At 37.7% G+C, this 12,423-nt stretch overlaps 1 protein-coding gene across 2 annotated transcripts in view; it reads right to left on the reverse strand.

Moving 5' to 3' along the window:
* LOC140159117 (transcription factor 7-like 2) overlaps positions 1-12,423 on the reverse strand; it is a 112,494-nt gene that overhangs the window by 42,689 nt on the left and 57,382 nt on the right. The window contains exon 4 of one of the 2 annotated variants that reach the window (XM_072182474.1): positions 12,024-12,113. The exons of the other annotated variant lie outside the window; for it this stretch is intronic. Within the exon in view, the coding sequence (XP_072038575.1) occupies positions 12,024-12,113 (90 nt within the window). The remainder of the gene's footprint in view (positions 1-12,023; positions 12,114-12,423) is intronic. 2 annotated transcript variants of the gene reach the window in all.

Here is a 12,423-nt window from a genome sequence, read left to right on the forward strand (position 1 = left end):
GTGGATGGAACTTGGAATAACAAATAAAAGTTTCCACGATGACCTTTTCGTCAGACCTACGGTTAAGAGGTCATAGGTCAAGAAAGGTAAAAATTTCAAATTGCCCCTACAGAGCTCAAACTTGGTGGGTGGGTGGACCTTGGACTAACAAACAAAAGTTTCCAAAGTGACCTTTTCATCATACCTACAGTTAAGAGGTCATAGGTCAAGAAAGGTAACAATTTCAAATTGCTCCTATGGAGCTCAAACTTGGTGGGTGGGTGGACCTTGGACTAACTAACAAAAGTTTCCACGGTGACCTTTTCATCACACCCACGGTTAAGAGGTCATAGGTCAAGAAAGGTAACAAATTCAAATTGCTCCTATGGAGCTCAAACTTGGTGGGTGGGTGGACCTTGGACTAACAAACAAAAGTTTCCACGGTGATCTTAGTCTCCACAGCAGCCAGTTTGGTTCCGCTCCCTCCACACAAACAGTCTGCCAATGATCACGAACTGGTCCTTTTTGATTCGCTAACGGTTTTCTGCCGACGTTATTCAGCTTGATGTCAAACAAAGCTTTCAATTGGTCGATCGGCTAGACGGCTACTTTATTATTCATGAGCAAGTTTGACCCGCCATCTCGCCAGCTGAATGAGGTCAATCAAGTTCCCGTATGTACAGCTCTACGGCTACAATCGTGTAGCCAATCAGAAACGGTGTTATAAGTGGCAATTGGCAGACTGTTTGTGTGGAGGGAGCGTAACCAAACTGGCTGCGGGGGAGACTACGGTGATCTTTTCGTCAGACCTACGGTTAAGAGGTCATATGTCAAGAAATGTCACAATTTTTCAATTGTCCCTATGGATCTCAAACTTGGTGGGTGGGTGGACCTTGGACTAACAAACAAAAGTTTCCACAGTGACCTTTTTGTCAGACCTACGGTTAAGAGGTCATAGGTCAAGAAAGGTCAAAATTTCAAATTGCCCCTCTGGAACTCACACTTGACATGCTTGATGGGTGGGTGGACCTTGGACTAACAAACAAAAGTTTCCACGGTGATCTTTTCTTCAGACCTACAGTTAAGAGGTCAAAGGTCAAAAGGTAAAAATTTCAAATTGCCTATGGAGCTCATACTTGGTGGGTAGGTGGAAATTGGACTAACAAACAAAAGTTCCATTGTGACCTTTTGTCAGACCTACGGTTGAGAGGTCAAAACAAATATTTCAAATTGCTCATGGAGCTCAAACTTGGTCGGTGGGTGTAACTTTGGCCAAGGAAGCCCAGGTTTTGCGTTTGTTAGGTCATCCATGGTCAACGATTTTGAGATCTGCAAAAGCCAATAACTATGACAGCCGAGAACCGCGAAATACGGGTAACCGCCTAGTTATTTATATTCTCAAAAAGATGTCTGTCAAAATGAGACACAATGAAGTTGTCATCATACAAACACCCCACAGCCTTAAGGTGGTACTACAACCCCTGATAAATTTTGAGACTAATTTTGCATTTTTCTCAAAAAATAACTTCACACTGGCAACAAAAGTTACGTATTGTAGAGGCAAGGAATCCAATTTTAATACTTCACTGAAATTTAAGTGATTCAAGGCAAGTGGTTCATTTTATATGTTACGAAATGAGGTACATTCTAGCGGTACCTCTTTTCTTGTCATAAATAACGTACCGCTTGTTTTGAGTCACTGAAATTAATTCCAGTGTAGCAACTGGATTCCTTGCCCCTATAATATACATAACTTTTGTTACCAGAGTGTTATTAGTTTTTGAGAAAAATGCAAAAATAGTCAAAAAATTTATCAGGGGGTGTAGTACCACCTTAAAATCTGTGAAATGCAGCGACGAATCCATACACATTCAATCCTATCATTGTAATTTTAGCCAGCTATGGATCCCCTCCCACTTCTGAACCTTTTACTATCCATTTCCAGAAAACATTAAAACCACAAAACTACTGAGACTTCTTTTAATTTGAGTGCTATTGATTAGGGGTATAGTACCACCTTAAAGCCTGATGTATTAATATTAACAAGACACCGCACAGCCTTAGACCGATGTTACTATTAGCAAGACAAGATGAATTATAAGATGGTGGGTTTGTTTAGGCTATTCACCTCTGACAGGGGATACTGCCAGATCTCTTCATTTCCTCTTTTCCTGTGATGCTCCCATCAGAGCGACAAAACTCAGCCCTTCACATTCTACACTGATCAGCCTTCTTGCTATTCGAAGTCGGATTTGTTAGCTTGAAAAGTTGCGACTCAATCAAGCACCTTGCAAAAAATCGCTTTTAAGTCGTCACATTTTAAACATACATGCTTGAGTGCCAAATCATAGGCCACAGGCCTCGAAATAAGGCGGGCCCTCGGCCCCCGAAAATCAGTGAGGGCCCGCAAAAGATACATCGGGCGGGCCCAAAGGGCCCGCAAAATTTGTGGCAATTTTTATCACTTACGGACTTGAGCTTACTGCAGAATTCAACAGTCATGCAACACCAACAAATCGCCCGACTATATTGCATTCTAAATTCACATTTCGGGAGAATTGAAGTAAATTCAAGGCCAAAAACATTGTTATTTACTTAGATCTTTAATAATATTAGATAGTTATGATGTTAAAGTAGGTGTAATAACTCGGTTTTTTCACATAAATCGGCCGATATTGTGTTTTTGGTACTTCGGGATAGCACAATACACCACTATAATACAGCAGGTCATGAATATTAATGAGGTTCTGCTGTCACTGTGGCGGGTTTATAATAGCACTGCATGACTTTTGCATATTAAATCACTTTTGATTTTGATAAAATTGGAGATATAAAGGAAATGAAAAAAGACTGATTAACCGGACTGATACTAATGACAATGTTTAAAAACAAATCAATTCAAAATAAAATAAAAACTTTTTTTGAAAACAAAACAAAAAACCAGCATCATCTAAAAAGGTTGCTTGCCCTATTTCTTTTTTCTTTGGGCTTCTCTCTTTCTATTCTTTCTAGTACTTCTTTATGTATATTAATTAATTACCTAATTACTTAATTACTCCTACTTATTAAATAATCTATTCATTTGAATGTTAACATGGGTTATTTGTTTCTTTATTTTCCTTAGGCTCCTACAGTTACTCGCTTTTTTGTGGGGTCACATAGGTTAAAATCAATGGCCCAAATTTGGGCCCCCAAAAATTTGTGAGGGCCCTCAAACATTTAAGATCAAGGGCCCAAATGGCCCTCAGAAATTATGGCTTATTTCGAGGCCTGATAGGCCATCAAATACACCTCAATGGCTTATGATCAAGGGTCAAATATCGCTGGTTGGTGGACTGGACTTGGCGCACTGGCCACAAGTAAACCCCCGTGCTAAAATGTCCTTCAACATTGGGAGTTACAGTTTCTGAGTTACGGCTACTTGAATTAAGTCCCATCTTGTAATTCCTTCACATTACGCTCAGAAAGTAACACAAATGAAAAAGTTTAGAATTTTCACAAATAATGTTGATTACCGTATTTCGTCAAATAGGCACCCCCCCTCAAATAAATGCCCCCCACCACTTTTTTCAACCAAGATGTTTCAAAAATGCAGATATTTCCATGCTATCTTGTGTAGTAAGCTTACCAAGTTGCCCACATGGTCGATAAAAGCGTCAATAATTGGCGAAAATCTGGATTGGAAACCCGAAGTGAACCAGAAGTCAGTGTTTCTAGTTCATAGTTCGTCATTTTAGCGTGAGTTTTAAGTTTACCTGATGATTTTAACGGGAATTATCGTTCTAAAATTGACCTTGAATAAACGCCCCCCCCTTGGGGAAAATGTAACGCCCATTTGACGAAATACGGTATGTTTCTCATATGGCCTTAAAAAAGATACAATGTTATTTTGATCTACTTCCGGTTTCAATTACAGACTGGGGGGAATGGGGTCAGCTAAATGTAACAACTTACATTAATAGGATATCATCAATGTTTTGTGCCAAACTTGTATCAAGTTAAAACAATATATACAGGCATGAGAGTGAGGAATTAAAAAAAAAGAGGAAAAATGGCGAACGGAGGAGCGTGGCGACTGGAGTATCGCCCTCACGGGGGGTCCAGGGGCCGCTTAAGGGCCCTGGTGGGGTCCAGGGGCGAAGCGCCCGGCGGGGTCGAGGGGCGGAGCCCCCGAAGCCAGAGGGCTTCTACACTGTAAAAACCCTATTGAGGCCCTCTCAGGAGAGCAATTTTACAGGAAAAAAAGACACATAAATGAAGACAAAATGTTTAATTTGAATGAAAAAATAGCACTTTTTAGTACAATGTTACTGGTGCGCAAACCATTTGATGGATGGTTTGACCTGTGACCTCACCTAATTTGACCCCTAGATGACCTTTGACCTCAAGACCCTTCACCTCAGCCCTAGTCCCCCATCCACTGATCATTGTTACCAAGTTTGGTTTTAATTGGCATAGCAAATGTATACATAAAAAAATGTGTTATGCGTTTGGATGATAAAGCGATTTGAAATTTCAACTGCCTATACTTTTTTACATGCGGGCGGCCATCTTAAATTGGCCATATTTACTTAACAACATGACCGATGAAGCCGATTCTTGGATATGTGATGCACAATTAAAATTCGATTATTTTTTGACCTTTGACCCCTACATACCCTTTGGCCTATAACCCCAACTTAAATCAACCCTAGACTTTGGCACAACCATGTGAGAAACGAAATGAGGTATGTGCCTCCTAAATGATAGTCAACAAATTCAACAATACAATGAATGACATGCATGCATCAGTGCATGAAGATACAAAAAATGACAAAGAGTTTTAAGCTTACGGAGCATTGTTTGTGATAAGGAGATCAAATACGCAATGAGGGGACGCGTGGCTCTAGTTGACCACGTGGGAAATGATAGCCACAAGAAGATATTGAAGATGAGGAAGAGTAACACTGTTCTTCCGCAGAAAGCAAAACCAGGTTTCTTGATCAATCTTATGCAATGCGACAACTTCTGCCCGGTTGCACTGTGTGTATGATCCAGCCATTCCCACCGCCATAAGTTCTTCACCAGTGGGTCTTTTCGATCTTCTTGAATAGCTAGTTGCTTGCAGAAGTGCCCCTTTCTAGGAAATCACAATCCCTCGCCGCCATACTAACTCTTTGGTAATGTTTTTTAGTTCAAATATTTCGCTTTCGGACACGATTGTTTGGATTTTATTCACCCGATCGCATCTCTTTACAGACGAAATTCATGACATGAACCATCTTTAAAAAAGTTTACTATCGTCGGGTCAAAGGTCTTTTGCTATATAGCCTCATCCCCAAGCTTGTGGGTAGCCCAAGTGCACGTATATGTTAATCTTTCGCGTCATCAAGAGTCTGATGGTGAGCCTACTTTTGCTAATATTCGATTTTAGTCGTTTATCGCGAGTAAAACATGTACAATTCAGGCGGGGATTTCCGCGATTTACCTAATACTTGAAAAAGCGGAAAGCAGTTATTCTCATGGATTTGGGTCATTGAAAACGCGGAAAATCGCGGAAACGCGGAGATTTCTCATGCCTGTATATAAGCAAAATAATAATCCTTTTTTTTTCATTTTATTTGAACATTTTAACATTAGCTAAGGTAACCTTTCTGATACAAATTTCATTTTATTTTTGAGTTTTATTCCCAAACCATCCATCATTTCTGTAAAAACTGCCAGGAATTTGTTTTAAGACAACACTCATTTTCCCCTTTCCCCCCATCTTTCAAAAACAGACAGCCTAGTAACTAGTTACAAGATGTATACCATACAGGCATGCATGATCTACATTTTGAAATCCGCCGCATACAATTCTTTGGTAATTCTCACTCTTCCTCCCATCAATACAATTTCTTCCTGCTTAGCTTTTGAAATACAAGGTTGATAGCCTAACCGTGTAAAACCCACTAGATATATTGCGTTTCATCTCTTGGGAGAGACACAAGACTCATCCGCTTGTGAGTCGTCCTTACCGTATCTCTCAACGCTTTACAGGACTCGAGATAATCCACAGCGACACGGCACATCATGATTTTAGTTGTTTTGTTGTTTGAAACACTAGGACTATCGGCTACAGTTCAGGAGATCGAATAGTGCAAAGTGGCTACTGCGTTTGCGTCTGTTGGATGTGAACGACCTGGTATTAATTTGGTATAGCGCTACTCCGCCCCGGTAAATTACCATCAAACACACCCCAAGTCACTTAACAAATTAATAACATTTAATAAAAAATGTTTGAAATTGCCTTTTGAGAAGCTGTAAAGGACCTGTCTTATTTGCTAAATTGAGAGGCCAGCCAGAGCTGTTTAATTCTGATTCACCAAAGATGCGATATTCAATACAACGACACACTCTGTGAACGGGTTTACTTTACTGAAATAACGTGTGGTGTTAAATACGGATACCGATGATACCATAAACACTGGTAATTGCAATTAGTCTCAAGTTTCATCTCGAGACGCAAAATTGGCCTGTGACATATGAACTAATAACGTGTGCTATGATCTTCCTCGATATCAAAAATTATACTTATACTTACTGCAACTTGCCACAATCATTAAGGTGTCTGGATCGAGCCAGTGTAATTTGTGCAGAGTATTTAACCCCCTGAGCACTACCTGCCGATCTAACATTGCCTCTGATTGGTCAATTACATGGTATCTTCACTTTAATCACCAATCAGAATGGAGTTTTGCAAAAAATTCACCCCAATTTTTTTGTGTGGTGAAATTATTCTAACAATGTTGCTGATTGGTCCAATTGATATAAAAACTTATTTTTGGCCAATCGGCAGGTAGTTCTCATGGGGTTAAGTAAAATGATTTTTTTGTGTGATTGCTATTTTCACACTCATCTCGAGGTTAATTATCAGAACTCAAACTTTTAAGTATGAAAATATTTTGGACATTGGGGTTTGATAATTAGACCCGTTTAAGGGGGTACTACACCCCTGCCCAATTTTGTGCCTATTTTTGCATTTTTCTCAAAATTATAGACCATGGGTGACAAGTAAGATATGTATATTATAGGGGCAAGGATTATAATTACTGCACTAGAAATTTTATTTCAGCATAGACAGCAGTTGTGGAGTTACAATCAAAAATGAGGGAAAACCAATATTTGATCAATAAATCAATAACTACTTGCCTTGAGTTGCTGAATTTCCAGTGAAGTAGTTGTAGTCCTTGCCCCTATAATATACATATCTTATTTGTCACCAATGCGCTATAATTTTTGAGAAAAATGCAAAAATAGGCACAAAATTGGCCAGGGGTGTAGTACCCCTTAAAATCCCAAATGAAATATTGTTGGAAATGTAGCACAAATACCACTATAATTATACTACCTCCCTATACATACAGTTTATTTTGCATTTGCAATATTTGTTACGTGAAAAGACAATTTAAAAGTTTCACCTATAGTTTGATCAGCTCGTAATAGGCGGGAAATGTTAGGCTTTTACCACTGTGCTGAAAAGTAGACCAACGTTAAGAGTACTATTTAGTTGACTTGTCTGGTCTTTATTTTGTGTGTTAAAGAAAGTAGACCAAGTATAGGACTTGAATGAATAATTTGTGATGCTTCTGGCTAGATGTCACAATTCTCAAAATTAAATATTTTAATATTAATCTGCGATGTTATAAGGCCCGCCGATTACGAGCTGATCAAAGAATGGCAGGGCGCAAAACGATATGTGAAAGATAATAGAGACAATTGGAAAATTTAACATTAAGCTTGATATTCATGAGTATAAATTATAATTTGCATGTATATATTGGGAGTGACTGTCGCAACATTTAAAACATAGACCCTGAAAAAAAAGAAAAGTTTAAAATCTGTGAACTGCAGTGTCAATGAATCCATACACATTCAATCCTATCATTGTAATTTTAGCCAGCTACAAATACCCTTCCACTCCATAACCTTTTACTATCCATTTCCAGAAAGCATAAAAACCACAAAACTATTGAGACTTCTTTTAATCTGAGTGTTATTGATGGTATGAGATTCAACCTTTACGGCAAAAAATCTTAAAAGTGTGAAAAAGGTGATTTATGAACCCAATCTGAATATCACACTTAAATACTGTATGCAATACAGTTCCAAGCTTACAATTAGTACATTTGCACAAATGGATTGCGAAAAAGCCCTTTTCAGTGAACACATTCAAAAAGGTGAATCCATCCACACCAATGCACAAAATTAGCAATCTTAACTGTAGTGTAATAAAGAAAAATAATAAATCAGTTTTATTAACACAACAAAGTGCAATGAAATCTAACCTAATATTAATATTATTACCTAGATAAAGGATCTTAAACAGCTGTAATGTCTCTGCACACTGTATATCGTACATATTGTGTGTATTCTAACTTATAGCACACTTTGTAGTAATACAGTCAGCAAGCACCCTTTTGTCGCAACATATGCGTCACTCTTTTTTAAGCTGATTAACAGCGATAATACAATCTGAATTTGAAGGCAGACTGTAAAGAAAGATGTGGAAGGGGGAAAAACGCACTAAGAGTCGTGAACCGAACCAATTTTATCGGGTTTTTTTATATTCCAAGCAAGAACCTCTTCCTGGCACTGGTCTAATGGACCAGCATATGACAAGTTACCATGGAAACATAACATGCATCCAAAATGAATCAAACAAAGCATGAAATATTCCAATTGATATTATAAATAGACCCCCAAAAAAGGCATCTTTAAATTTGTATTGTCAATATAGAATCTGTTAAAACGTAAGTGAAAAGAAAAGAATTTGTTTTAATACAAATTTCAGAAACCGTATATAGCTTCTTCGTTATACATGGTTCATAAATTTGGTAACAGTTGTCTTTGTGGTTGCTCGAAATAATACTCTGTGCTTTTCTCCATTGTTGATGATTTTTAAATTCATATTTGAAAATAACCTGTGTAAAAGTCACACTTTTCTACTAGTATCTTTCACCTAATTTGGTCACCAGACCAAAGCCGTGCCCATCGTCTTCTCCTCCAAGCTTTGTGACAAATAACCTTGTCGTACAGTGTAAATAAACAAAAACAGAATATTGCGATTAAAATAGTTTGAAATGTGTCACATAGAATTGGACCATATGAAGTCTGTTCAACCGAGTATTATGTATATTATTACATACACACCGTTAAATATTGGTTGCGATGAACCATGACAAATTGGTTTTGCAAGAAAATCTGTGATATTTAGGCCGAGGCTTTACGATATTAAAAACCGCATAGCATCCCGGTATTAGAGAGTCAAATAGGCGTGTCATTACTGCCCAACGGCTGGCTGGACAACTGGCTCGAGGAATGGTCAGTGGCTTTAGTATTAAGAGACACTAACAAGGCCTCTCACTCTTTTAACAGCTCCAATTTATAGCAGCATGTACAGGTCTTAAATGCCATTAGTTAGAAAGTCTTAGACGCAGAAATGAGATAAGCAAATTATGGGTCAGGAGTGATTAGTACTATAAGCCAAACGAGCCTGCTCAGATATATACAGTGCACAAAGAAACTTATGTGTCAGCAATTTAACAAAAATTCTTTTTAATTAATTTAATTTCTTTCCCAAGCATGAAAAATATAATTATGAAATTTAAGATGTGAGCTCTGCAGACTATTGAAGAAAATTAAATGACCTCAAATGTTTAACAAAAAGTATGCCTATGAAAATAATGGCATTTATTGTTGTTATTGCCGAATTAGAATTATTATTGTTATTAATATCATCATCACCACCATTGTTAAAATGTGTATGCTCCTTTTTTTGTTCAAAACATTAATTAAAATATGTACCGCATTGGTAATATTTTCCCGCATTGTACTCAAATTGTGACATCACAGACTTTATTTTTTCAGTAAAATGTTTGGTCTCCATATTTGGGCCATAAAAATAAAACAAAAAAGCTCACAATAACAGTTTACAACAGTACAAACTATCCAGTGGAAATGATCCCCATATACCACCTGGCCCTTATGTTTTCCTAATTACTCTCTTGAATTAATTTGTTTTAATTTTGGTCATCAACACTTCAAAAACAATAGAATCAACCCACTGTCAAGGGCATCCAATTAATACACTTTGTAATATTTAGCTATAACACAATTTGACAATAAATTCAATTAGTAATAACCAGCAGCCTTCCCCTAGACTTGCGTACACCCTCTCATACCACTAAATGGCTAAACAAATAACGCCAGAGGGGTTGAGAATAAAAATCAAACTAATCGGCCCTCTTTCTTACCAGGTATGCCAATATAAAACGGGATATTGTATTTCATCAGCTCATTTTAATTGCAGATGGTCTCGTTTCATACGTTTGCTCTGCCGATCAAAATTCAGAGCTTGCTTGCGTCCAGCCCATGTGCCATACAAACGATAGCGGGTCAAAAGAATGAGGTGAAACTGGTATGGGGATGAAGCAACAAGGCAAGCTTGAACTACAGGTATACAAACTGAGAACTATCTGATCTTGATTAATAATATGTACGATATAGATCACAACTCGATGACAAGACAATCCGAAATCAAAGCTTAAAAAAATTAATATATTTAAATAATAGCTTGTTTTGACAGATTGCAAAATGGCAGTTAGTGAAGTTTTTTTTCAATGCCCTATGAATAGGGTGATGGGTTGATATTTCCAATCAAGATGTTTTAATTATCGCGTTTCACATTTTACAACTTTGGTTGTGTTTAATACACTTGGCTGATCACTAAGTACACTGACAGATAGTAGCACAATAAAACATGATTTATGGTAAAAATGAAAGGTAATTTGGAACTTTTAAGGGTGCATTTTAAATGACACAGCAAATTATCAAAATAGCATTTACAATCAAGGCCTAAGTAATCCGAACATTCAAACAAGTCAAAGTACTTCATTAAAATTAAAGATAAGTTGCATTGGAGCTTATTTTTAAGACATAAAGACCAAGTCGTTCCCATAAATTTCAGGTAGACACACTCAAAATTGTCAATCAAGCCATGAGACAATAATCAACATCAAGGTTAACTTCAAAACAGAAGATGCACCCTTAAGTCAACATTGGTGCCACTTTTCTTGTGATATCTAATCTTTAAATCCTACTATCCTATCATTGGCAGTTAGCAGTGAGCTGCGGAGATCAGGAAATACAAGTTGAATTACAATCCAATTTGAATTAGCTGCATTTTGCTCTGCATGACAATCAAGTACGACAATCAACTGCGCCGATTAACCAAATATGTAGATCGTTCTCTCGTTTCTCCAAGTTGTTATTAAGACTGCTACCAAGACTGCAACCCGGTTAACTAGATCCCGATTTCTAACTTAATTGGTCAGTAAGTCAATTGATTCATATAGCCTAGAGTATCTGTTACACTACACACTTGAAGTGTTACCAATCCAGTCAAATTCAATTTATGGTCAAGGTTAACCAAATCTTTGATAGCTCATTTGATTCTCATTTTCAAAAACTGTCTTCCTGTCATTTACACAAAATAACCAACCAACCAGCTAACCAATAATTGACCAACCTCACTATACCAGTTTTCACCTTGACGTGGCAGTGCGCATTTCATTGAGTGCACCTTCAAATCGATAGCGTTCTGGCGTACACACTCGCCACATCAGGGTGACAAATGGTATAGGACCTCAAACATGCTCATCTCCATGTCAGTACACAGTTCTTTAACCTCAATAGGCTTCTACATGAATAGAATGACATTTAGATGTGTTGGGTACCAACTCATGCTCTACAACTTGAGGTCAAATTTTGAGCTATGGTTCTTAAATGAGAAGTATTGAACTTTGCCACTGGAAGTGAGACCACTAAAAATGACCTCATTTCCAATAGCACAGTTCATTGACCTCCATCCAGCAATCGTATCTCAAATATTTTACCTCGTTCTCAAATATTTGACCTCGCATTGCATACAGGAGGGCGAAGTTCAAAATGCAAATGTTGAAAACGCCTGGTTGTAAGTCACGCTCAAAAGGTAGAAATCAAAAGGCACCAGAAAATCGACTTACCCATAATTCCAGCTTCTCTTTCCATAATTCCTTTATGTTTGCGGTTGTGTACTGTGAGTTTTGGCTTCCAACAGAATCATTAACATCATTCTATGAATGGACAAACATAATTATAGAGGTATAAAAGATATGGTGTCTTGGCAGAGAGAATTGTTTGCAATACCTACTTGTAGGCCTATATACTAGGAACTGGTCATTTTGGGTACCAGCACTGCACTGGGGCAATGGGGCATTATATATACAGTACACTGATACTCTGTTGAAAGCTTCCAGATGTCAGGGACTCGGGTATGATCTTTCATATACTAGTACATTTGTATATAGTGTTCCTCATTTTCCTCAAGTTTTAATTTATACTGTTCTAATGAATCCCACAGCAATTAAGAAATTATGGCAAAGG

Source organism: Amphiura filiformis, chromosome 8 (genome assembly GCF_039555335.1).
Source record: "Amphiura filiformis chromosome 8, Afil_fr2py, whole genome shotgun sequence".
NCBI lineage: Eukaryota > Metazoa > Echinodermata > Ophiuroidea > Amphilepidida > Amphiuridae > Amphiura > Amphiura filiformis.